Genomic DNA, 24,845 nt, shown 5'->3' with positions numbered 1-24,845 from the left:
TGGATTCTATTCCGGCCTGATTGAGAACCGACAGATGAATTCCGCTATGCTGTGACAGAGCATATGCAATCGCTTTCACTGAGAGGATGGGAGGTAGCCACTGACAACGGTGAAACCCTTGCTTAAGCTTGCCATGGAAAGGAGTAAGAAGGATTGGATGAAGACAGTAGGAAAGCAGAGAGACGGAAGGGAAGGCATCTTCATGCGCTTATCTGAAGTTCCTACCAATGAATTACATAAGTATCACTATCTTTACCTTTGTGTTATTTTCGTTCATCACCATTACCAATTGAGTTTGCCTGACTAAGATTTACAAGATGACCATAGCTTGCTTCAATACTAACAATCTCCGTGGGATCGACCCTTACTCGCGTAAGGTTTATTACTTGGACGACCCAGTGCACTTACTGGTTAGTTGTGCGAAGTTGTGTAATGCCATGGTATTGAGCTACCAAGTTTTTGGGGCTCATGACCGGGGATTATGAGAGTTGTTGAAAAGTATTGTTCACAATTTCGCGCACCAACGAGCTTGGGGCGAAGAACAAATTTATTGTTGAACTAGAAGGAAAGGTCTCGGAGAAGGAAAAGGAGCTTTCTACTATGAAGGACAAGTATGAAAAGGAGTCAGAGTTGCTGAAGAAAAAGAATGCTGAGCTTGCAAGCCTGCAGGAGCAAATTATAGAAGTTACTGTAAAAATGAAGGAGCTAGAGAAGTCAAAACACATAGAGATTTTGGACGCCTTCATAGAAGGTTTCGAGCGGGCTGTTCTGCAAGCGAAGTTCTTGCTTCCTGACCAGGATTTGTCGAAAATGGATCCCGGGAAGATTGTCCGGGATGGGAACTTGGTTGAAGATGAAGAAGTTGCCGAGGATGGTGTGGACAATCTCAACGAATAAGTCTAAGGATTTCCTTATTGTTGGTTTCTTTTGGTTAAAATATTTTGATGAAAACAATTTTAACTTTGATGTTTATTTATGAAAGTACTGTTTGTACTTGTTTGACATTTTGATACTCACTGTTTTGGGTGTGAGTTTGTGAATTATGATTATGTATGTTAATATTGCTCATTAGAATATAACTCAAAAATGCAATAGTCGGTTTTGAGATTTGATATCAGATGATATTTTGTTCGGGTTGAACCGAATTCGTTAGAGGCACATTAGGCAAATTTGATAAGTTTGATGAATATGTAAACAATGGACAAGTGATGAATGAAATATATTGTTTTGTGAATCCTTTATTAAAAAGGCGCAGGTAGGCAAGCCTCGTTAAAACCTCTCCAAGCAAAACCCGATTTTTGGGAAAAATCTTGTGAGTAGGAAAAAGAGTACTTGCTTGTCCCTGTCTTTTAACTGTAATACAATTTTAAAGAGGAAATGAACCAAGTATTTGGTATAGTAATACCATCAAGGGTTTCTAACCTATATGCCCCATTACCGAGCACTTCTCTGACGCGAAACGGTCCTTCCCAATTTGCTGCTAACTTTTCATGGCTCGAAGGCTTTCTAGCTTGCTCGGTTTTCCTCAGTACTAGGTCGTTGGGATGAAACATTCTCGGTTGGAGCTTTTTGTTGTATTGCCGAGCTATACGCTGTTGTATAGCTCGGTGTCAGATTGCTGCCGAGGATCGAACCTCTTCAATCATATCCAAGTCGTGCCTCCTGGACTGGTCTGACAGTGCAGTATCATTGATTTGTGCTCGGATTGAAGATTGAGAGATCTCCACTGGAATCATTGCCTCTGAACCATACACCAATCTGAAAGGTGTCCCCCTGGTTGTTGAATGTACAGTGGTGTTGTATCCCATATTATTTCAGGATCATACCAGAGGCCCTTTGCCTCGTCGAGCTTTTTCCTTAGCGCGTGTAAGATGACCTTATTAGCAGCCTCTGCTAATCCGTTTGTTTGCGGGTGTTCGACTGATGAAAAATATTGTTTGATTTTGAGATTCTGCAAGAAAGAAGTGAATTTATGATCGGCAAACTGGCCAAGTGCTAATGGAAAAGGCCCAATAATGTCAAGCCCCCATTGATGGAATGGCCAAGTTGCCTCGGAACTGTGGAGAACCTCAGCTGGTAAATGTGTGATGGTGCCGTGCATTTGGCAATTCTGGCATGTCTTAACTTTGTCAGTGCTGTCCTTTTGGATTGTTGGCCAATAAAAACCCGTGCGCAATAGTTTTGAGGACAAACTTCGGCCGCCGATGTGTGTGCCACAGATACCCTCATGGGCTTCAGCCAGTGCAAGTTCGGCTTCGTTCCTGGAAAGACATTTCAACAAAGGTCGAGAGAAACCTCGCCTATACAAACAGTTATCATAGACAATAAAGAAAGATGCCAGTCTTTTAAATTTCGCTATATTTGTGGTACCGGGTGGGATGTTCCCAGATTTTATGTATTCTTTGTAAGGTTGTCGCCAGTCTTCTTCTTGAGTTAAACTCAAAACCTCAGCTAAAGTTACACTTGGTGTAAGCAATGTAGATCTATATAAAGAGGAAGTTGGTGTCTGGGAACTTGCAAGTTTAGACAAGATATCGGCTCGGTGATTATTTTCCTGAGGTATGTGATGTAATTCACACTTATGAAATTTCGAAATTAATCCTTTGACGATCTCAAGGTATTTTGCTAGTAAAGAATCTTTTACTTGGTAAATACCATTTACCTGTTGGACGACAAGTAAAGAATCACAGTATACCTGTAGTTCAGATATATTTAGGTCGGCTGCAAGCTTTAGTCCAACGATTAGTGCCTCATATTTGGATTGATTGTTACTTGCTTTAAACGACAAGTGCAAGGATTGTTCTAGAACAAAACCATTTCCATCTTCTAGAATGATTCCTGCCTCGCATCCTTGTGGGTTGGATGCTCCATCAACATATAGCGTCCATGTTGCCAAGCTGGTTGTTGGATCTGGTTTAGTGAATTCGGCGAGAAAATTGGAAAGATATTGTGACTTGATTGGTCCTCTGCTTTTATATTGAATATCGAATTCAGATAGTTCCACCGACCATTTAATGAGTCGGCCAGCCAGTTCAGGTTTGTGTAACACATGTCTCAAGGGCTGGTCAGTCCGCACATTGATAATGTGGCTCTGGAAGTAAGGTCGAAGACGACGAGCTATCAAGATTAGTGTCAGTACGAGCTTTTCAATCTTCGGATATCGGAGCTCGGCATTTTGAAGTGATTTGCTGATGAAATAAATCGGTTGTTGTACTTTCTCCCTTTCTGTAACAAGTACGGAACTCACAGCCCAATCAGTAACAGACAAATATAAGTAAAGTTCTTCCCCTGGAAGAGGTTTTTGTAAAATCGGAGGTTTCAAAATCGTTGTTTTTAGGTCTAAAAAGGCTGGCTCACATTCTTCATTCCACTAGAAATTGTTTTTCTTTTTAAGTGTTTGGAAAAAATGAAATGATTTAGATGCTAAGCATGGTAAAAAACTTAAGAGGGCTGCCATTCTCCCTGTAAGGCGTTGTACTTCTTTGATAGTTTGTGGGCTCGCCATATCTAATATGGCTCGGCATTTTTCTGGATTTGCTTCAATTCCTCGATTTGTTAGCAGGAAGCCGAGGAATTTTTCTCCTTGTACTCCGAATGCACATTTCTCCAGATTTAGTTGCATATTGTATTGTCGTATTTGGCCAAAGATTTCTGAAAGATCGGCTAGATGGTCGTTGTCGAGCTTAGTTTTGACCACCATGTCATCGACATATACCTCCAAGTTCTTTCCGATTTGGTGGGCGAAGACCTTGTCCATAAGCCGCTGATAAGTTACACCTGCATTCTTTAGTCCAAAAGGCATGACATTATAGCAATAATTATCATTGGCAATAACAAAAGCAGTTTTGTTTTGGTCGGATGGATGCATAAGAATTTGGTTATACCCAAAATATGCATCCATAAAACTCAAAGTTTGGTAACCTGATGCATTATCAACTAGGGAATCAATAAAGGGTGGAGGGTAAGCATCTTTGAGGCATGCTTTGTTGAGATCGGTGAAATCAACACACATGCACCATTTACCATTTTATTTTTTAACATAACCACGTTCGCCAGCCAAGTGGTGAACCGAATTTCTCTTATGAAACCAGCCTGGAGTAGCTTTCTGGTTTCCTCCAAGGACGCTTGCCTTTTTTCGTCACCCAAGTTCCTCTTTTTCTGAGCTATAGGCTTTATTGATGGATCTAGTGCCAGCTTGTGTGATATGACTGTGGGATCAATCCCCGGCATATCGGCGGATGTTCAAGCAAATAGGTCGGTATATTGAGATAAAAACTTTTGCAGTCTGCTCTTCTCCTCAAGGCTGATTGTTGTACCTACATATGTAAATTTTTCTGAGTTATTGTCAAAATAAATTCTTTGCAAATCCTCTGTAGGTGTTGGCCTTTCAAGGAACTCGGCTCTGGGATCGAGATCGGATAAGGCTGTTGATTCTCCGATGTTGCGGATGTTGTTCACTTGTGTTGCTGTAGGTCAGTTGACATGCTTGAGGCTGATGTTATAGCATTGCCGAGCTTCTCTATGGTCGCTATGAATGGTGGCAACAATGTCATCCTGCACATGAAACTTTATACAGAGATGAACAGTAGATACAAAGGCGCTGAATTTGTTCAAAAAGGGGCGACCAAGTATCAGATTATATGGGCTAAAACAGTCAACCACTAAATACTGTATATCGTAGGTGTTGGATAAGGGATGCTCACCCAGTGTGGCTTTTAACCACACAGACCCTAGCAAAGGGACGCGTTCACCTGAAAACCCGACCAGATCTCCTGTAGTAGGTTAGAGGATCTTATCATTGAGCTTTATTTTTTGGAAGGTTGAGTAAAAGAGGACGTCTGTGCTACTTCCTGGATCCAATAGTATTTTGCGTACCAGAAGGTCACCTAACTAAACCGCAATTACCACAGGGTCGCCCAAGTTCGGAGTGGTCGTAATAAGGTCGGACGCCTGGAACATCATCTGCGGAAGATGTGGTGGTGCCAGATCTTAAGCAGTACCACCTTTGATTGAAAACATTGCTCGGTATGAACATTTTCATGCCGAGCTTGTGGCTCCTCCACCTGCAAAACCACTAGAAATACAGTTAATTACCCCTCGGGGTTGGTCAGGGTTACTGGAGGTCGCCTTTTCCTTGTCTCGGGAGTGTTGTCCTACAGATTTGTTGTCAGTTGAGTAAGGGGGATGTCTGTGTATATGTCTGCCAATTTATTTGTCCAGGTGACGCTGCCGAGCTAAACGCTCTAGCAGATCCTTAGCTATAATGCATTCATCGGTTGTGTGACCGTGCTTTTGATGGAAGCTGCAGTATTTGGATTTATCCGCATTTTTTGTGTCTTGGTAAGTTCCGGCCTTCCTAGGTGGTTTGATCAGCTTAGAGTTGAGAATTTCTCTGATTATGTCGTCCCTCTTTGTATTAAATTGAGTATAGCTCTCGTATCTTGGTGTTAATTTGAAATTTTTCTTATTTTCCCGAGGCTTGTCATCCTCCTTGTACTGGGTTTTGTCTGACCTCCAAGCTTGGCGTAACTCCTCAATATCAATTTGTCCTTTTGCTTTTTCTCGAAACTCGGCCAGGGTTTTCGGTTTGCCAACAGTAATGGATTCTTGGAACTTGCCCGGCCAGATACCACTTTTAATGGCATGCAGGTATACATCGGGATGAAGATTTGGTATAGTCACGTCTACCTTGGTGAAACGAGTCATTTAATCCTTGAGACTTTCATTTTCCCCTGCTTTATAGTATTCAAATAGTCAAAGTCATGTAAATAAATAGCAAAACCAGCAAAATGATCCTCGAAGAGCATTGCTAATTCCTAAAAACGAGAAATTGAATCTACAGGTAAAGAGAAAAACTAATCAAGTGCATGACCATCTAAATAAGAAGGAAAACAATGGCATAAGATTTTATCCGAAGCACCATTCACGATCATTATAGATTGGAATTTTTTTATATATGTCTTCGGATCCCCTAACCCATCATAGGGTATCTGTAAAACCCAAGACTTTTGAAAAGTCCTATTTTGAACTAATCTCAGACCATATATTTATTTACAGTATTAATTTCATAAATTATCTTATTGAAGATAATTAAAGATAGTTTTGATTAATTGGATTTGAAATAAATTAAGCTTTTCATCTAAACTCTATAATTATGGATTATTTTTCTATTTACAACTTAAAGTTCTAAAAATCCAAAAATAATGAGTTTCGGCTATTTAAATTAAGATTTTATTTAATTTTACAATTATTGAGTTATTTTATATATTTAAATTGTAAAGTTGGTAGTTGTGAAATAATAAGAATTTTTATATGATTTAGACTAAATAATGAATATTTTAAAATATTGATACTATTGTTTTGGAAAAATAAAGGATTTAATTATATTATTTCTAGTTATTTGATTTGGACACTTTATTGAAAATAATTTGTGAAATTGATAAACAAATAGTATTTTCTATATATCATTAGTGTTGGATTTAATTTGGGTTTCAATTGCTACATTATCCCTATTTTTATTTGAAATTACAAAACTACCCCTAGCTTAACCCTAACCCTACTTTTTTCAAAATAGTGAAACCCTAATTCCCAACCTAGCTGCCGCACTCAACCTGTTTCCCTTCTTCCTTTCATTCACACAAACGCAACACAATTAGAAGCAGCATCAACGCTGCAATGAGAAAGAAGAGAAGCTGAAAGGGAGATATGAGAGAAGAAGGGTTCAGAGAGGAGGGAGACGCCGTCCTCCTTATCGCCGGAACCGCGAGGAGCGTCGCCGCCGAAACCGTGCCCTTCGTCCCTGCCCAGTCGTGGTTCTGCCATCCATCACCCCATTCCATCGCCTGAAGATAATCACGACGACGAGAGAGAGAGAGAGAGAGCTCGTGCACGAAGGGAGGACGAAGGGAGCGCGCAGGGAGAGGAAGGAGGCGCTGTTCAGCCGCTGCACCTCGCCGCCATCGCTGGAGATCTGGGAGTCGCCGTCGATCGCCATTGAGCCACGCCGAACCCAGAACTGCGAACGTGAGGGATGCGATGCAGGAGCCCGACGCGAGAAAGAGAGAGCGCGCGTGCGTGCGCATGGGGAGGGCGGCGCTGCTGTCATCGCCGTTGCTGAGCTGCCGTCGCCGTTCCTCCAGAGCCGCCACCTCTAGGTCTATCACCGTTGAGCAGATCCGCAAAGAGAGAGAGAGAAAACCTGGGAAGAGGCCGCTGCCGGAGGAGAAGCCAATCGCGCCACCGTGCTCGGCCGCCGAGACACGTCGCTGCCGCCGCCGCCAGGGAGCTTCACCAGAGCTCTGTCATTGCCCAGTTGTCGCCATCATGGTGGGTCGCGCTGCCAAGTTTTTGTTGCCGGGATCTACTGCCGGTAAGGGCGTACTTGCTTCTAGTTTTCAATTCTTTTGAATTCTTGGAACCTTATTGTCACTACATAGCTATTACAGTTGCTGTCGTTAGAGATTCAGGCCGCTGCCGTCGCTAAAAAATTGTTGACGGAGCTGCTGCCTGGTCGAGTTGGAGTTGCGGCTGTTTCGCTTTGCTATTTCAGTAAGTGTCTCTATCTCGAAACCCTCGCCATTAGCTTTCAGTTATGAGTTTTGAGATTTTTCGCGATATTGATGTATTAGGAATTAGTATCCAAGCTTATATGTTGCGTTGAGGCTATTTCTGCTATTGAGAAAAGCAAGCGGAGCTGGGATTTTGGTTGTTGGTTTCGGGCCGAGACGAAAGGCTTTCCTATGACGCGTAGGGTTATGGTTTTGCATATTTGAGGTAAGGGCCTTTTTCAGAAAACTCAATTTATTCATCTGGAATTGGTATAAATAGATATGATGTGCAAAATGCATTTCTGGGGATTATGTGAGTCTTATGAATTGTCTGATTTGTATTGGATGAATATGATTGCTGGTTCGATTGATATAATGTATGATTTTGTTCAAAATAGAGGTTTCTGGTTGTTTTAAATTGAAAGGATTTTAGTAATTGAAGTCTGAAATTCTCTTACTGGAAATTGTCTTTATTAAGCGATATTATTTGAATTAACGGCTGATTTGTAACGGTTCGGCCGAGTTATAGCTCGTAAATCCGATTTATTTGGTAACGGCCGTATCAAAATCTAAGGTCAATGTAGGTTCATGATGAATAAGGTTGAGGTTGTTGTTGTTGTTTTCATGGCTTAAGTCACTTGCACTTCCACAACTACTACCACCTGAATCTGAAGTTGAACTAGTAGTTATATCATTGTAAAAAATTTTCTTCCTACTACTTAGGAACATGTTCATGTTCATGTTGTTGTTGTTGAGGGTTTAGGGGATGAGTGAGAGAGAGAGAAAGTAGTTAATTTAATTAATTAATAGGAATTAAAAAAGTAAAAATGATGGTGAAGTAAATATAGTAAGAATGGTTGAACTTGAATTGAAAGAAGGGTGTGATTATATGGTGATAGATGAGTGAATGATGATTTGCATTGGTTTTGGAGAGAAAAAGATAGGCTTTTTAAGGATTCAAGTAACTCTACATATATAGGGTTGAAACTTGAAAGAAAGCAATGCATAAATGAATTAAAGCATGTTAATAAAAAGGAAGAGAAGTAGTAGTGAAAAAGGGTAGTGAGTTTATTTATGGAAGGTGAAGGATTAGTGTTGAAAGTAGCATGTATGAATGTAGAGATAGAAAAAGAAGAAAGAGAAAGAGAAAGATAATGGAGTGAGAGAAAAGGAGAGGCTCTTGCCTTAAGGTCCGTTTTCCCTTATCTGAAATATAGGACACTGCAGGTGTAATTTAATTCCAAGATTTTTTGTTTCATACTTCTAGATTTAGTAGTAGTAAACTACAGTACCCCTTTTCATAAAAAACAAATTATAGGAAAAGTCTAGGGCTAGCAACTTTATTCAATTATGGCCAGCATATAACCAACAAAGAAAAGTGAACCATTGGATAAAATCTCACATCAATCTCACACCATTAAAACTATCATTGATGGCTACAAATCACAAAAATTACTGTCCTCCTAGCACTCCTCATTATTATATATTGTGTAATATATAAGAAAATAATTTCTCAAAATCACAATAAATTAATCTCTTATTGAAAGTAATTTGTCATTTATTATTGTTTCTTTTCTTTTTCTATAACATAAAAATATACTAATCTTTTCAATGTAAGACTAAAAATGAACCGAGTTGAGTCGAGTTAGACCAAGTTCAAGCTCAACTCACAAACTCACAGCTCAATTCATTAATAATCGAGTCTATTTCTTAAGCTTAAGTTTAGCTCACCGAAAGCTCATGAGCCGGCTCAAAATTAATATATACGTATACATAAATAAAAAAATTATTATAAATTTTAGAAATTACACATGAACTCTTTTTTTTCTCTTAAATAAATTTATTCTAATTATATTACAATTATCTCATGAATCATGATTATATTAATTTAAGAAAATATCTTCATTATAATTATATCAAATCAATATTTAATGTGTTATTAAATTTAATTTGATAATAATAATAATAATAATAATAATAATAATAATAATAATAATAATAATAAGTTCTATACGGTACATGCATTATATTTTAAAAAGGTAAAATATATTTTTAAAAAATTAGGGTATCAATAATCAATTGTGATTAATATCAATATCAATAATTAATTCTTATAATTATTTTTGTACTACTAAAGGCTATATAGTATTTTTTTGTAGAATAAAAAAGGTTTTGATTCATAACATTTTCATAAAGTTATATCGTATGGACACAAGATTAATTAAATAATAAATTAAATTTTAATTAATATGTTTTATCTTCTACTCATATTTTGTCATTAATTATTCTACTTTTTATATTTACAGTAAATATTGAATGTAAAAAAGAAAAAAAATAATATTGAATGTTATCTATTTTAATTGTTTAGAGTCATAATTAAATTTGATATAATCGTAGCAAGTATCTAAAATTAATAACATGATACTATAATTTTAATTTGTATAATATAATTAAAAAAATATAGCAATTTATGTATGCTTCCTATATAGCAATAATATTATATATATTTATATATCTCCTCTTTTAGCTCTTTCCTAAAAATATTGGCATATAATTAATGTAGATAACATATATATTGAGTAAGTATCTCTATTAAATTAATCATAAAGGTTAATAAAATATAATGGCATAAATAGGACTACTAACTACAATTCTATCAACAGTGTTATTTATGGTAGATTATGTAATGAAAAAGTTTGAAAAATAAAGGCAAGAATTATAAGGTTATGGAAAGTCTCATCCAAATTTGACAAGAACAAAATGACTTACATAGAAATGGTTTTTATGGATGATAAAGTAAGTTGATTATTTTCCATTATTCTTTCATGTGATGCTATGTCCATTTTATAAATGTTTTTGGTTCATATTTTAAGTTTATTTGATAAGTAAACATTTGCACGCGAATCAAAGACAGTGCGATTTTATAGATTTATAAGTTCTAATAGCTTTTATATTTAATTTGTTTTATAGTGTGATAATAGCCAATATATTCGTTGGTAGATTTAACTATTACTATATTATTTATCATCACATTCAGTATATATGTTTGATTTATTGAAGAAATAGATTATTAAAATCGATTAAAAAAACAAATACATAACATGTTAATTTTTTATTAATCAAATTATTATAATTCAAATTAATTTTTAAAAAATAATTTAAAATTACAATTTCAATCTTATCACATGTACAGGTAATTACACTTGTTGTGGTTATAAATTTATAATGAAATACTAACTTGTTGTTATTCTTATTGCTATCACTACAAGAAAAATTAATTTTAGCGACAAATTTTCACTGGCCATAATACAATAGTCACTTTTTCTTTTATTTAAAATATCTTTTTGTGGCAATTATATATTTACCGTTATTGCTGTATGTTATAATAGCAATTATTACTATCGCCACTACATTATTGTCTTTTTATACTTTTAATCCTACTTTCTAAATTAATGGTGGCAATTATTAATATTGTCGCTAATTCTTTATGAGCTTGTTTGAAATGCTAGGAATTAGAATTCACTCAAGAGTTGAATTCTGGTTCTTGTTTTAGAATAATTAAAAATGAATGATTTGAATTCATTTGAGAATTTCAATTCTCATTTTTCTTTCATTTGTAAATCAGACCCTTATTTCCAAATCAATTCTCATTTAAACTTGAATTCTATTCTATTAATATATTATAGTTATTTCAAATCATGAAATTGAATTTCAAATAGAAATAAATTCTTTTCTTAAAGGAAATAGAATTCTTTTCTGATGTTAAATGATTTCAAACAAGCTTTATTATATTCTTTTTAATCTCGTCTTCCTAATTCAGATGACTCACAAACTGTCTTCCCTAAATCAAGTAACCTAAGGAGAAACTCCTCAAGCGTTTCCCACCGCCGCTGACCACCGCCGCAGGTCTTACCATCGCCAACGACCGTCCATCATCCTTCACTGATTCACACTCATTCAAATTGATCGTTCTTCATGTTTCCATCCTCTCCCCTCATATCTGCATCGCTATTCTTGCTCGTTCGTGTCTCAGATCTCCATTGCTAGGTTCGGTTCCTATCTTAAAGCATCGTTAATGGTGGCAGGAAAGCCAACGCGGAGGTTAAGGAGGTTCTTGATCAGATGCTCACTCGTTTGGCTCTCTGCAACGATTCCAAGCTTGAGCCCTTACTCTCCAAGCTTCTCCCTCTCTGCATACCTTCACTCTCCTTAAACTCCGCCGCTGTTTGCAACAAGGTTCACCAATTCTCCTCTCTCTCTCTAGCTCAATTTTATTTATCAGCAATTTCAAGTGTTGTTGCTTTCAAATTTGAAGATGCTACTGATGATGTTTCGCTTTTAATTTTGTGAATACTTGTGTTAAATTCTGCAAATGTCATAGGATTTCAAATTTGCAGTTGCTAGCAACTTAGGGCACATTGGAGTTAGAATATAAGAGGGAAGATAGTTTCAGCATTGAATTCATGGATTTTCAATCCGAAGAGGTAATATTAACAAATTGCACAGTTTTGAGTTCTACCAATGTTGCTTCTATGATCCATAATTCACTTTTTGGTCTTCATTACAGTTTTCACAGTGGAACTAGTAAGAGTGAAGGGTGGCAAGATAACTAGAGAGCCTGGTCCTGTCAAGGGAGGCAGCACTGTCATTGCATTCATTGAAGATCCTGATGGCTACAAATTTGAACTTTTGGAAAGAGGCCCCACTCCCAAGCCCTTGTGCCAAGTGATGCTTCGAGTCGGTGATCTTAAGCGTTCTATAGAATTTTATGAGAAGGTAACAGTCGATGCTATTATATGTCTCTACTATTTTGGTATCCTGTGCCCATCTTTCAAAGATCTTTGTGGTTGCATACTATTTAGGCTTTTGGTATGGAGCTCCTTCGCACTCGAGATAATCCAGAATACAAGGTATGGCGACATCTCTTTGCTATTTATTATTTTCTTTCTACTGTCACATATTTAGAAATGATCTGCCTAATTCTCAACATTTAAGATGATTTGAAGGTAAATTAGGATCATATGAAATTTCATTCTTATAGTTGTATCAATTAATCTGTATGGACGAATTAAGCTTAGCGATAAGAAGTAAAGTTCATTATACTCGATCCTCTTAACATTTGATGATCCTTTAGATGGAGCTGTACTGCAAAGGTAACATTCAGTGTTGCATGTAGTGTGGATGTCTAGTTGCTATTGAATACCTGCAGTTTTAAACTTGATTCTCACAAAATATGCTGTTTTTGGTTTCTTATGCTATTGAATTCCTTTTGAAGTGCTCTCTGCCTCGAGCGCCTCGGACTGGCCGCAGCTTCTCGCTTTTCTTCCTAGTTCCTATCAATGATGTTTGTCTCTGGCTTTGTTCTCTTGGCTTCTCGCTATCACTCTTATGCTTTTCTTATGGCCCTGTTTCTTAATCCTCTGCTTGCTTTTTTTGTTTATGGGGTGGTGTTGTTATGATATTCATTCTCTCTTTTTTTTCCCTTCAAAACCAGATGTACAGAAGCATGAGGGGTGACTTGGGAGGACAAGGTACTAATAAAAATCTTCTTTGACTTTTACTTCAAATCAAAGCACATGATCATCAACAAAACAATGAGATTTTTCTTTCTTTTATTTTCATTGTTGTGATATGCATAAAATAAAAATAATAAATATAAATGTTGGTACGTGAAATAATTAAAGAGTTTATAATAATAAATAATAAATAAGTTGGGTGTATTGAAAGCAAAGAGTGTCCATCGTTGTTTCTCTCTTGGCACGTTTTTTAAGTTCTAAAAGAAAAGGCTATGATCTCTCATATATGCATAACTTTGGGAAATCTCTGCGAAACTACATTATTGTTTATTCCTCATTTATTGTATCTTCCTTTTTGCATTTAGTTGATGCCAAATTTGAGTAGCAACACTGACAACCCATATGTCCTTTTAAATCTTCTTCTAATGGCATTTTCATGAAACCACATTAAACAAAAAAGGAACAATAATAACAAGGCCAAAACACTGTTCATTAAATTATTATAAATGAGTTATTTTGTTTTGTGTTTTTGGCAGGTAGGATTTCATCAAGCCAACATAGGAACCAATCTTTTGAGGAACATGATGATGGATGTGTTAAAGAAGTGAATGATGTTAATAATAATAATAATCATAATCAAAACTATCATCCATGTTCACAATCCATTGGAAAAGAATCCGATTCTCTTCGGATACAGTAACTTCTCCCTAAAAAGGTAACCTTACCTTACCTTCTTTTTTTTTTCTCTTTTCACATTTTGTCTCGAAATAATATCAGACTTTTTCAAATAAGAAAAAAAGAAGTGTGATTGGAATTTGCTTATTCAATTATCTATCTATCTATGTTTTGCTTTTTGTTAGCTTCTTCCTTGTTCTGAAGCAACTACTTTTGCTTTTTTGAAATTCGCTTTGGTGTGGATTCTCTATTCCTACAATGCAAACAACACAGGACTAGAATGAGAGAAACTATTCCATATCTCAGAACCTGCAATGCAGGAACCAAAGAACAGTGCCATATCCGTACTCCTTTTATAATTATGCTTATTCAACTCAACAACAACAACATCAACCACCTCATTCCACAGTTTTCCCTATGCTGCCACCACTTCTTGGAAATTTCCTCCAGGTGAATACAACATAATGCTGCATGCCCAAATAAATTTAAATATAAAAAAGCTCTCTTTTTGGTACTATTTTACTTTTTATTAGTATCCGTTTATGTTCTAGCTTTTTGAGCTTGTGATGGAGTGGTTTATTTTATTTTATGAAGCTTATACCATAGGCTGCAAGTTAAGTTCATCAGCTCTTTTCACTCTTCACTTTTTTTTTTGTTCAGTGAGATATGATCTTTCTATAAGTGTTGTTTGTTTGTCAAATGTTTTAACAGCTTTTGGGATCTAATCCTGTGACTTGGTCCAGTAGGAAACAAAGCTCAGTGAACAGATCACCTACTGAAATCGAATTTCAGATGCCTTGCTGATGCACGAGTATTTTATTTTTTTGCAGATCATCTACTGAAAGCAGTTATTTGTAGTTCATGTTCCCTCCACCTCTCAAGTATTTTATTTTTTTGCTTGAAAAGGGGAATTGACTGTTGTGGATATCCAAGAAATCAAGAGTGGTGCCATGCCCCAAGATTTGTTTATTGCTAGTAGTAGTACCTTAGTAGGTTGCAAATCTTTGCCATGCCATAAGCTGCAGTAGTATGGTACTTCTAGAAAATTTACTTTGGTTCAAAGTAACAAAACATTTAAGTACTGTGTTTGAAAATTTAATTAGAATTTTTAAACTTATTACTACAAGCTTGATTATAATATCTTCTAGTGTTCTTCTCACGGGCCACCACTGCATTCTTCTTTTGCACCGTCGTGCGCCGTATCAAACGTGCCAAAGAATTGGTACTCCTCTGTTCTCTTGAGACTCAATTCTAATTGTATATGCAACCAGTGTTTGTATTGTACTGTTCGTGTTCTATTGTCTTAAAATTGTAAAGAGGACTACATTGATGTGTTACTGTCCAAACTTGTATATATTGATTATAATTTAGCATGTACAAAACACCAAAATGCATGCTAGATTTTATCATAGGCACATCAATGTCTTTGTAGTATTCAGAACTTATCAATATGATGCATGTTTATGAATCTTATTTAAATGGCTTAGATTAGGATCATGTGAAGACTCTGAAACTTGAATAGTTGTAGTCACGAGTTGTTCATTTTTATTTATATTGACTTTTTTTTTCCTATTTATTCTCTCAGCATAGAGCTAATACATTCTGTCTTATCGTTTTTTATTGTTTTTTAAAATTTTAGGATGCAGTATCTGGTTTAAAGAACGAGTTAGCAAAACGTCTTCTGAACCTGAATGTTTCATGCTTTAGTATGGCTCCTGGTAAGGGAGTGTAATGTTAATAATGTACATATACTGAACAATTATTATTTAGTTTTAGCAAGGTAGCTGTTTCTTTATGTACAGTGCTCTGGAGCTTTTTCTGGTTAAAAGAAAGATTAAGAGACCCTTGTGGCTACAGGTTTCGAACTTTTCAAAGCAAAGCAAGAGCAAAGACCAACTTCAAAGTTAGGAGAACTGTGTCATTAGTGTCAAGGCGAAAAATATTGCCAAGTTATCAATTCCTTGAAAAGTAGCCAAAGGTTTATAGTTTTAGATTCTTTAGTATATTCATGATTCATGATTTTCCTTCCTCATTTACTTTTAAATTCTTAGATCAATTACTAAAAACGAAAGCTAGGCTACTTTTAAAGGTGTACCTTTAGATCATTGCTAACACTTGTATTGCTACATTGAAAAATGCCTTTACCGATAAATGTTATAATTGCCATTAAAACCTTTTAGCGACAAAGCATAAGACGGCTAATGTCTAATTGCCGGTAAATGTATTAATGGCTATTTTTATTGCCGCTAAAAACAAAAAATGGCCGTTAAAAATTATTTTTCTTGTAGTGTATGTTGACTCAATTATAAAAACACCAATATGTTGCTGCCATGGACCGAATGAAGGTCACTTGACATTGACGTGAGGACCAAAATTCTCTACGAGAATTTTTCGGGGTTAGTAATTTTTAAAAGAGTGAATACTCCATCCGGCCCTGACCACAGGAGCCTGGTTGTCCTTTCGAAGTAATTGTCAGGTGCCGGGTTGGGTTTTCTTTTTGTTAAGGGCCTCGTTGTCTTTTGAGGTAATTGTCAGGGGCTATTTTGAGTTCTATTCTTTTTAAAAAGTTGGCCAGTATTTAACCATCAAAAGAAAATTGAATGATCTCACACCATTGGATTTAATCTCACACCATTAAAAATACTCTTAACGACCAATTGATGGTTACAAAACACAAAAGTTGTTGGCCTAGCACTCCTCAACCAACATCATCCATCTCAAAACTTCTCTTATCCTCACTCAATTACTCTCCAAGCCTCAACTCCATGGAAAGCAGCACAAACTCAACAACCATAACCGATGTGCAACCAGAAATAGCTCAAGAATTCCCTCATATTATTCGTGTCTTTACCGACAGTCGTTGAGAAGCTTAGGGGAACAGATATTGTCCCACCTTCCCTTTACCCTCACAGTGTTGTCTCATCCAAAAACATCACACTTGACTCAAAACAACATCGCTGCACGTCTCTTCCTCCCCCCACCACAAAGCACCCGTAACCACAAGCTCCCTATCGTGATCTACTTCCATGGTGGTGCCTTTTGTGTCAACTCACCCTTTAATGCAGCATATCATAACTACCTTACTGCTTTGGTCTCCAAGGCCAACGTTGTGGCAGTTTCTGTTCAGTATAGGCTAGCACCGGAACATCCTCTTCCCGCCGCATATGATGACGCTTGGACTGCACTGCAATGGGTGGCTTCTCATGGGAAGAACAATGGACCTGAGCCTTGGTTAAATGAGCATGCTGATTTTGAAAGAGTATTTTTGGCGGGTGATAGTGCCGGTGCTAACATTGTTCATAACATAGTTATGATGGCTGGGCACCCTGATATGAATCTTGGCAATAGATATTCTAGGGGCTTGTTTGAGTCACCCATATTTTTGGGGTTCAACTCCGATTGGATCGGAAGTGTCAGAACCAGGTCAAAAGGAGTTAGTTGATCGATTGTGGCCGTTTATATGCCCATCGATGCCAGAGAGTGACAACCTGTGGGTTAACCCAATGGCGGACGATGCACCTAGCTTGGCTTGGTTGGGTTGTCGGAGGGTGTTTGTGTGCATAGAAGAGAAGGATGTACTGAAGGATAGAGGGAGGCTTTAGTATGATGCCTTGAGTCGAAGCAGTTGGACCGGGGTGGTGGAGATTGAGGAGACTGAAGGGAAGGGTCATGCATTTCACATACATGATCTTGAATGTGACAAGTCAAAGGAACTGATCACAAGCATGGCTGAATTCTTTAACAGGGACGCCCCTCCAATTTAGTTTTCAATATCACCATTTTGTTCTTTCTTCACTATGTTCAACTTTTATTATGTGACTTTATAATCTTTCAAGCCAATTTATGCATGTTTCAACTAAATCTACAAAACATTGTTATTGTAAAGAATGACTGAAACCTAATGTCTTCATGATCAAGAATCATGAATGTCCCCATGTCATTTATAGAGATTAAAAAACAAAAAGGACACTATCATTGTGTAACAAGCAACTTGCTCTTCTTCCATTTGAAACAATCATATTATAAAAGCAGAAAACGTGTGCTAAATAGTTCCTGGTAGCAAGCAAGTCTAGAAAGTGCAAATAAAATATAGCTTGACATGATCGGGAAGAATGTTGGAAGACATCAAATTGGAGACATGCTCCTCAAGGTGCTTCTTAGCATCTTGCCTCCCCACGTTAGCAATTGCAAGTTTTTCTGGAGGTAACTCGTCTTCCTCCTGCACTGCCTTGTTGTACTTGGTGCCTAATAAAAGCATCTCCTGTAAAAGAAAGATTTAGGAATATTACTGGGGTGTGTGTATAATATAAATACCTAAATCAGCAATTGCTTAGAGATTCACACTTGCTTAAATATCTATGGTGAAAGTATATTAATGAGCAATCTATAACTACTGAATTTTAAATGAAACGCGTAATTTGATAAACTAAAATCATGCAACAAGAGATAAACTAACCTTAAATATCTATTCCTTCCACATACAAGTAAAATAACCTTTTGTCACTGAAAAAAAAAAGAATAAAATAAGTTTAAAAACATAAAAGAAATTATAAGTTAGCAAAAATGTAAATTAATTACAAGGCCGTCATATTTTTTGTCCTCCCCCCACAAATCTTTTCCGTCAGTATGATGGATGGTAATATAATTTGGTAATGCCGAATGAATAGCTTGTGAATAGCCGAAAGTGAGTTTGCCTGCAAAAAATATATATATATATATACATATATCTATAATTAATCAGTATATAATAAAAAAAATCAACCAAAATAAAATTTAATTACCGTTTTGGCTTTCTGGTAATCGAAATGTTGAATGCAATTGCGATAGTATTTTACTATGCTTTCGTTTGCACTATATTGCCCAGGATGTTCTTGTACTCCATAGTTGTAGACTCTGGACAAGGCTGGATGTCTATTATCTTGAAATGCCCACGGCGGAAATGAATCGAAAACACAATCATAAACTGGATTTGAGAGTATCCCATTTCGATAGATCAACCAATACACTGTGTTCAGAAATTGAATTTGTTTGGGAATGGTCCAAAACAGGACTGGATTCATCCCCCACCTTATTGCTAAGGGGGTAATTTCCCTAAATTGAAATATGTCAGTTTAACAAAAAAAAAAAACAAACACACACAATTAGAAAAGGCAAAAAATTATACCTGTGAGCATATTTCTCTTGAAGAAAATCAAGTTGATGAAACATCTCAACATCAACAATGTCAGTAACCACTCCAAAAGAGTTAATAACATCTGAAATTATTGATCTCAGCGCCTCTACATCACCCTTTTGTTTGTCGACAACAGAAGTGTCATAAACCCGGGGGCTGTCCATGTCCGTCAAAACACCCCGTAACTGCTCAGGCTGCTCAGGCCAGGGATATTCAACCTTAATCGAATGGGCAGTCAATTTACCATGGTAATCGTTCTGTAGGAACATATTCTTCAATGTTGCAAAAATCGGCTTGAAGATTTGTTCAAAATCTTGCCTTATATGCCCCCACCAATCTGTAGCTGTTGCTGGTGGATTCTTCAATTTTTTTTCCATCCATGAACTTAAGCTCTCTTGATAAAAGTGCGTAATTGCCCTTCTTTCCGAAATATGTAGATAGTTCATCTTTAGACAACTTTCATGTAATGAATTGCAGGTAACTTGTCGTCTATACCATTCTTTTATAGAATCAATATCTGTCTCTTCTCCGAATTGTTGAACTACTGCCTTATGTTCAAAAGGCAAAGGATCATTGGGACCGGAATATCTAATGTTTACCACTGGATATCCGTCCCCTGTTTGTTGCTCCAGATATTGGTAACAAAATTCGCCCACAGAAAACATTAATGCCTAACAACCAAAGATGATTACATTACAAATTATTCACAATTAAAAACAGGCAACAAGTAATCCCTAAACAAGTAATCCCTAATCCCTAAACAGGCAACAAGTAATCCCTAATCCCTAAACAAAAATTGCAATAATGATTTGATTTTCATTTTTGCAGCAACAAGAAAATTTCAACAAAGATTTCAGGAAGTAAAGAAAGAGCAGCAGCACAAAATCAGCAAAAATTAGCAATTTCACGTTAAAAATCAGCAAACAGACTAACAGAGGCTCTGGGAGAGAAGACGGAGACACCAACAAGAACTCAAGAAGTGAAAACAGTAGCACTAACCTTCTATGGAGACACAGACGGCGATCGGGGAAAGAGGACGCCAAGCTACAAGAGAGGTTCAAATTCAATTGAGATTTGAGAGGGAGAGCGTGTTGTGGGAGTGACGTTTTCGACTTCCGGTTCAAAAGTATGTTGAACCCTACGAGTTCCAGTTCGAGAGGCTCCCGGTCTGATATTCAAAAGTATGGGTTTTCGGGTTTTTCCATTTTTTCTTATAATATGTGAAATATAATAATTAAGATGGTAAGATATTTAATTTCTTGTATCAAATGGTTATAACTCATGACTTGTGGCTTCAAAATTTAAAGTGAAAATTTTATTTTAATACTTTTTAATGGATTGTCAATCTAGAACAATAATTTATATATGACTTCTGTTATTATTATGGAAAAATATATAGAACCAAAAGGTTACCAGCCAAAAACTAAACAAAACCACATTAATTTATATTAATAATTAATTAATTTTAAATTTTTTAAATTCAAATTTTAAAAAATTTAAAATAAGTAAACCTAATTAAAACCTATAAAAACCTTCATCTTCTCTCTCAATGCAATCGCGACGTTTTTTTCTACGCGGGCTAACCCAATCAACACTCTAAATCAAAACCTTTTTGCCATCAACTATGATGACCTTGCATCGTCTGTTGGCGTTGCGCGAAGAACCGGGCCGCAGACCCTTAGGGTGCTCCGCTTGCAGCGACCCGAGTTCTCCTGACTCGATTCACCTTTGCTGGCAGCCCCATCGCTCCTTGTTGCTGTCTCCCAAAAAGGTCTTGGCCTAGCAGCATTTCTTGGCCCAGAATAGTTACAATTCTTGTTGGCCCAAGTTTGCTTTATGCCTTGGTTTATTGTTTTACCCCTTATGGCTCCCTTTGGGCTTCAGAGCTGTTTTGGAGATGAAGGGGGGCTTTCATCTTGGTCATCGTTTTGTTCAAGTTCATCATCATCCTCCGGGAAGAATTGGAAGCTTGGAGGGTACTCGGCAAGGGTAGTGAGGAGGTCAGAGGCCATTGTTAAAGGAGTCCTTGAACAATTACAGAAATATAACAAAAACATTGATTTAATATGAAAAAAAAAACATCCTAATATTTAACAAAAGAAACATCCAGTTATATTTTAGCAAAAATAATTAAATATCTATAAAATTTAAAAAAATTATGAAATTCTTAAAAAATAGAGACATTCACATTTGTAATACAAAAAAAATCGAAAAATATATAAAAGAACATCCATTTAGTATGAAAAGAAACATTCTAATACTTAGTAGAAGAAACATCCATATATATTAACTCATAAAGATTTTGAATTCACCCAAAGGTATTTGGTTGGTTTTTGGCTAATACCTTTTTGGTTCCCTAGCATTGCTCTATTATTATATGGTAATTGATTCAAATAATTTTGTTGAAGAATTGAGAGATGAAAATTTGTAGAGCAAGTATGGATTGTTGATATTTAATTTCTCTTTTTTTTTTTATTTCATTTGGCTAATACTTATTTTCTTTTTGTATTTGTTTATTAACTTCTTTTAACAAGAAAGAAAATAATGATCCAAGGAGATAGAGACAGAAAGCAAGAGAGATTGTTAGAGAACGAGGTAGTGGTTAAGTTGTGAATAATATCTGAAGTAGTGTTTGACAAGGTCTTGGGTTCGGGTTATGGCGCTTGTGTCCAAGTAGATCGAGTAGATGGACCCGTACGCCTAACTGGACTAGTATGGTTAGATTTTTTGGACTTCTATGAATTCTTTGTGGAATTGGATTAGTAAAATTGGGCCATTCTTTTGGGTCATGGTATGAATAATACCCCTACTCATGAATGAGTTTATTGAAGTTGGATCTCGAGCAAAGAAGTTTGTCGAGCTATTACTTTAAGCATGTTGAAAAGCCGTACAGGAGCAACACGTCTTATTTGAGTAGGTCGGTATTCTCGACGTGATTTGAAACAACGTAGATAGACAACTCGACGTTATTTAATTAGACTAGCGTTTTATCTTTCCATAACTGTTCGCGTGCCTTTTCAGTTTTCTTTGTATCCATGCACAACATTTAGAAGGGGTAGAGTTACCCTTTTGCCCCTACTAATAGTTATATATAGCCCCCTTCTTCTTTCTTTCTTTTTCTTCCATTTCACTTTCTTTTTCTATAAAAACTTCATATTTTTCTTTGATTTCTGAGTGTCAGAGTTCTAGGAATGCCTTTGATTTTTCCAGAGCATTATATATTATCTATGCGGGCACCTTTACCATACTGAGAACCTCCGGTTCTCATTCCATACATATTTGTATTTTTCAGATGCAGGTCCAGAGATACCTCGCTGAGCATTCTGGAGATCCTTTGGAGGCGAAGTACTACTTTTGGGCATGTTTATATTTTGTACTTAGCATATGTATATGTATAGATATTCTCCCCTGTATATAACTTGTATCGTCCCTCTTAGAGGTTGACATCAGAGAACCAGGTTTTAGCATGTATGTTTGGTTTATTTTAGGTTGTGTATATATATACTCTAGGCAGCCTTTGCTTTACAGGTCGAGTCTAGAGCTTGATTATATCTTTGTATTTAGAACTCTCTCTATATATATCTGTCTTTTGATTTTCTGTATAAGCTTTTCGTCTTATCATTTATCGTGAGTGTTGTATCTTCGGTTTCATTTTGACCGTACCGTTTCTTTCAATGTTCCTAGCTATATTACTCTTGTCATATATATATATATATATATATAAGTATTTTTACTTTTAGAGGTCGTAGCGTCTCGCCATCTTAGATTTACGTCCTAGCCGTAAAGCTCTATGTAGTAGAGTGTTACACCATGTCTTGATAATTATAGCATTTGTCTTTGTTGCTGATTTGTTGATTTTGCTTTGCATGTCTTTTAGTTTCGAGCGTGTTTTACCCCTTTTGTAGTGGCGACGCCACTAGTGGGATGGTGGTGATACCACAAAAACTGCTTTGATTTATAGTGTCTCTTGAATGGCGCTGCCATGCTTTGGTTGCAGCTAAGATGAATATGTTAACTGAACTGTGAAACATATTTTAGACTTGTTGACTATACCCTGACTTCTTGTGTTTGCCCGATTTTCATGTGTTGAGTTTAGTTGTTATTCTGTTTTGTAGGTTTCTAAACTCTTATATCTTCTTCTGTAATTTGCATAATAATGCCTTTTAATATTTTTTAGAGAAATTCTGACTTTCTCACCAGATCTATAAGAATAGAGAGGATGAGGAAAACTATGTCGTAGTAGCTCCTGATCTAGAGGAAAGAATTTGCTACTCTCATCTTAACAGTTTGGACACTCATTTCGTTACATATACGAATGCCTTTTTTTATGACTTGGTGTGAGATTTCTCTTTACGGATTTTGAATAAGATGTTTCTACTGACTTGTAAAGTGGCCTCTACTTAACTCTATTCTAATTCTTAGGCCATTATGATGATTTATCAACTTGTTTGCATACTCTCAACCTTTAGACTTTCCTTAGAGTCTTTTTCTATTTTTTTTTTCATTTGACCAAGCCATTTAATTCCAAAATACAATATTGGGCTTCTCTTCATGCCATTCAAGTTTGGAAAGATTTTCAAATTTTGAAGAGTCTTTTTATGATTTTAAAAATTACTACTTCAAAGTTCAAGGCCCAAAACCGAGAGGATCATTGTCTCTTCTTTATTAATGGCCATTTTAAATACATTGATGAGTTTGGAAAACTCAAATTTATTTTGATGATGAACAAACATTATTGAAATAATTGATTGCAAAATTATTAATTCTGATTTTCATGAAACATATGTTAATTAATAATTTTGTGATACAGGTTTTCTTATTGGGCCAAAAAATAAAAAAAATGTTGCAAGCCCAAATCAAAATTTAGGCTGAATGTTTCCTTTATTATATGGCTAAATTGATTATTATGTTATTTGGACCAAATTAAACTATTATTGCTACAAGCCCAAATTAAATTTTGTTGATACATGATCCAATGCTTGATCCGAAACCTATTGTGAAAGGAAGCAAAATTGCCTCTTGCCTCCAAAGGATCCCATTCCTTCTCTTGATATGGATTTCAAAATTTAATTTGCTAGCATTGGAAACATGAGAAAGATTGTCATTGAAATGATTGATGGCATTGAAAGCTACACGCTACTCAGGGAAGTAAAAGCAACTTTTTTCAATTAATTTGTTTAACTCATTTAATTGCTTTCCTTCCAAATTATTTCTTCTCTCTCATCTCCTTCTTCCTTCGGTCATATTACAGGAAACTATGGAAGCTAAGTTAAGCTACCAAAAGGAAGAAGGAGCTACATGCATCAAGACCATCAAGCTGATGGTAAGAAAACATAAAAAATGTAGTGGCTGAGATTCTTATCACTTATGGTAAGATATGGTGATAAGATCTTAGCTTCTTCATACCAAAAATGGTTGAAGAAGATTTGGCCAGCAAGGTGAAGATCCTTGAAAGGATGGCTTGTCTTTGATTCTGCTCAACCACCACAGGAAGTAGCTAGGGTGGCTACGTGATGGAAGAGGCAGAGATTGGAGCAGATGAAGCTATCATCATCATGAAGCATCAAGGGCCAGAAATTCATCTTGGAGAGCAAGCCAAGGATGGAGTGCTTGGATTGATGGAGATTGATAACCAAGGAAGGACTAGAGGTAATTGCATGTTGGGTTTTACATAGGCTATCTCTTCTCTCTCTCTGGCTGAACCAGTTCTTGCTTGGAGAAGAAGAAGTTAGCTTGGTTTTTGGTTTCAACTATGGAGGCTTCCCCCTTCTATAAAAAGGGAGAATGGCCACGGCTTGATTCAAGGAGAAAGTGTGAGAGTGCAAGGCACAGTGTTCTCAGAGCTACCTGAGCTAACAGATTTCTCTTCTCCTTCAATGTATTCTATTTTGTAATTTTCTGTTTAATTTTGTCATGTCTTGAGTCTCATGGAAA

At 36.3% G+C, this 24,845-nt stretch overlaps 3 protein-coding genes and 1 pseudogene across 10 annotated transcripts; 2 read left to right on the top strand and 2 right to left on the bottom strand.

Moving 5' to 3' along the window:
* Positions 1–1,732: 1,732 nt before the first annotated feature.
* Positions 1,733–4,012, bottom strand: LOC107495907 (uncharacterized). The gene is made up of 3 exons (XM_021125967.1): positions 3,442–4,012; positions 2,696–3,225; positions 1,733–2,554 (listed from the first exon to the last, which is right to left on the bottom strand). Exons 1-3 carry the CDS (start codon positions 4,010–4,012, stop codon positions 1,733–1,735), a joined length of 1,923 nt encoding a protein of 640 aa, XP_020981626.1.
* Positions 4,013–6,598: 2,586 nt separating this feature from the next.
* LOC107495943 (uncharacterized) lies at positions 6,599–16,171 on the top strand. Of its 8 annotated transcripts, none has more exons than XR_008000502.1 (13): positions 6,599–7,369; positions 7,446–7,548; positions 7,629–7,773; positions 11,368–11,783; positions 11,929–12,031; positions 12,115–12,323; positions 12,410–12,457; positions 13,042–13,078; positions 13,600–13,778; positions 14,012–14,188; positions 14,569–14,960; positions 15,378–15,456; positions 15,596–16,171. XR_008000502.1 is itself a non-coding variant. In XM_052251357.1 (4 exons), exons 1-3 carry the CDS (start codon positions 7,036–7,038, stop codon positions 7,658–7,660), a joined length of 456 nt encoding a protein of 151 aa, XP_052107317.1. In that variant the 5' UTR covers positions 6,599–7,035; the 3' UTR covers positions 7,661–7,773; positions 11,368–11,911. The 8 variants fall into 8 exon arrangements, 1 of the variants encoding a protein (XP_052107317.1); XR_008000503.1 differs by having other exon boundaries at positions 15,541–16,171; XR_008000500.1 differs by having other exon boundaries at positions 11,945–12,031; positions 15,378–16,171.
* Positions 16,172–16,328: 157 nt separating this feature from the next.
* On the top strand, positions 16,329–17,589 carry LOC107495986 (probable carboxylesterase 2; annotated as a pseudogene).
* Positions 17,590–17,650: 61 nt separating this feature from the next.
* On the bottom strand, positions 17,651–20,039 carry LOC107495904 (uncharacterized). The gene is made up of 6 exons (XM_052262765.1): positions 19,911–20,039; positions 18,903–19,582; positions 18,520–18,829; positions 18,317–18,432; positions 18,195–18,241; positions 17,651–17,999 (listed from the first exon to the last, which is right to left on the bottom strand). Exons 2-5 carry the CDS (start codon positions 19,574–19,576, stop codon positions 18,196–18,198), a joined length of 1,146 nt encoding a protein of 381 aa, XP_052118725.1. The 5' UTR covers positions 19,577–19,582; positions 19,911–20,039; the 3' UTR covers positions 17,651–17,999; position 18,195.
* Between the last annotated feature and the right edge of the window lie 4,806 nt (positions 20,040–24,845).

Source organism: Arachis duranensis, chromosome 6, assembly GCF_000817695.3.
Source record: "Arachis duranensis cultivar V14167 chromosome 6, aradu.V14167.gnm2.J7QH, whole genome shotgun sequence".
Taxonomy (NCBI): domain Eukaryota; kingdom Viridiplantae; phylum Streptophyta; class Magnoliopsida; order Fabales; family Fabaceae; genus Arachis; species Arachis duranensis.
The sequence above is the reverse complement of the archived record's forward strand: the minus strand, read 5'-3'. Positions and strand labels throughout refer to the sequence as shown.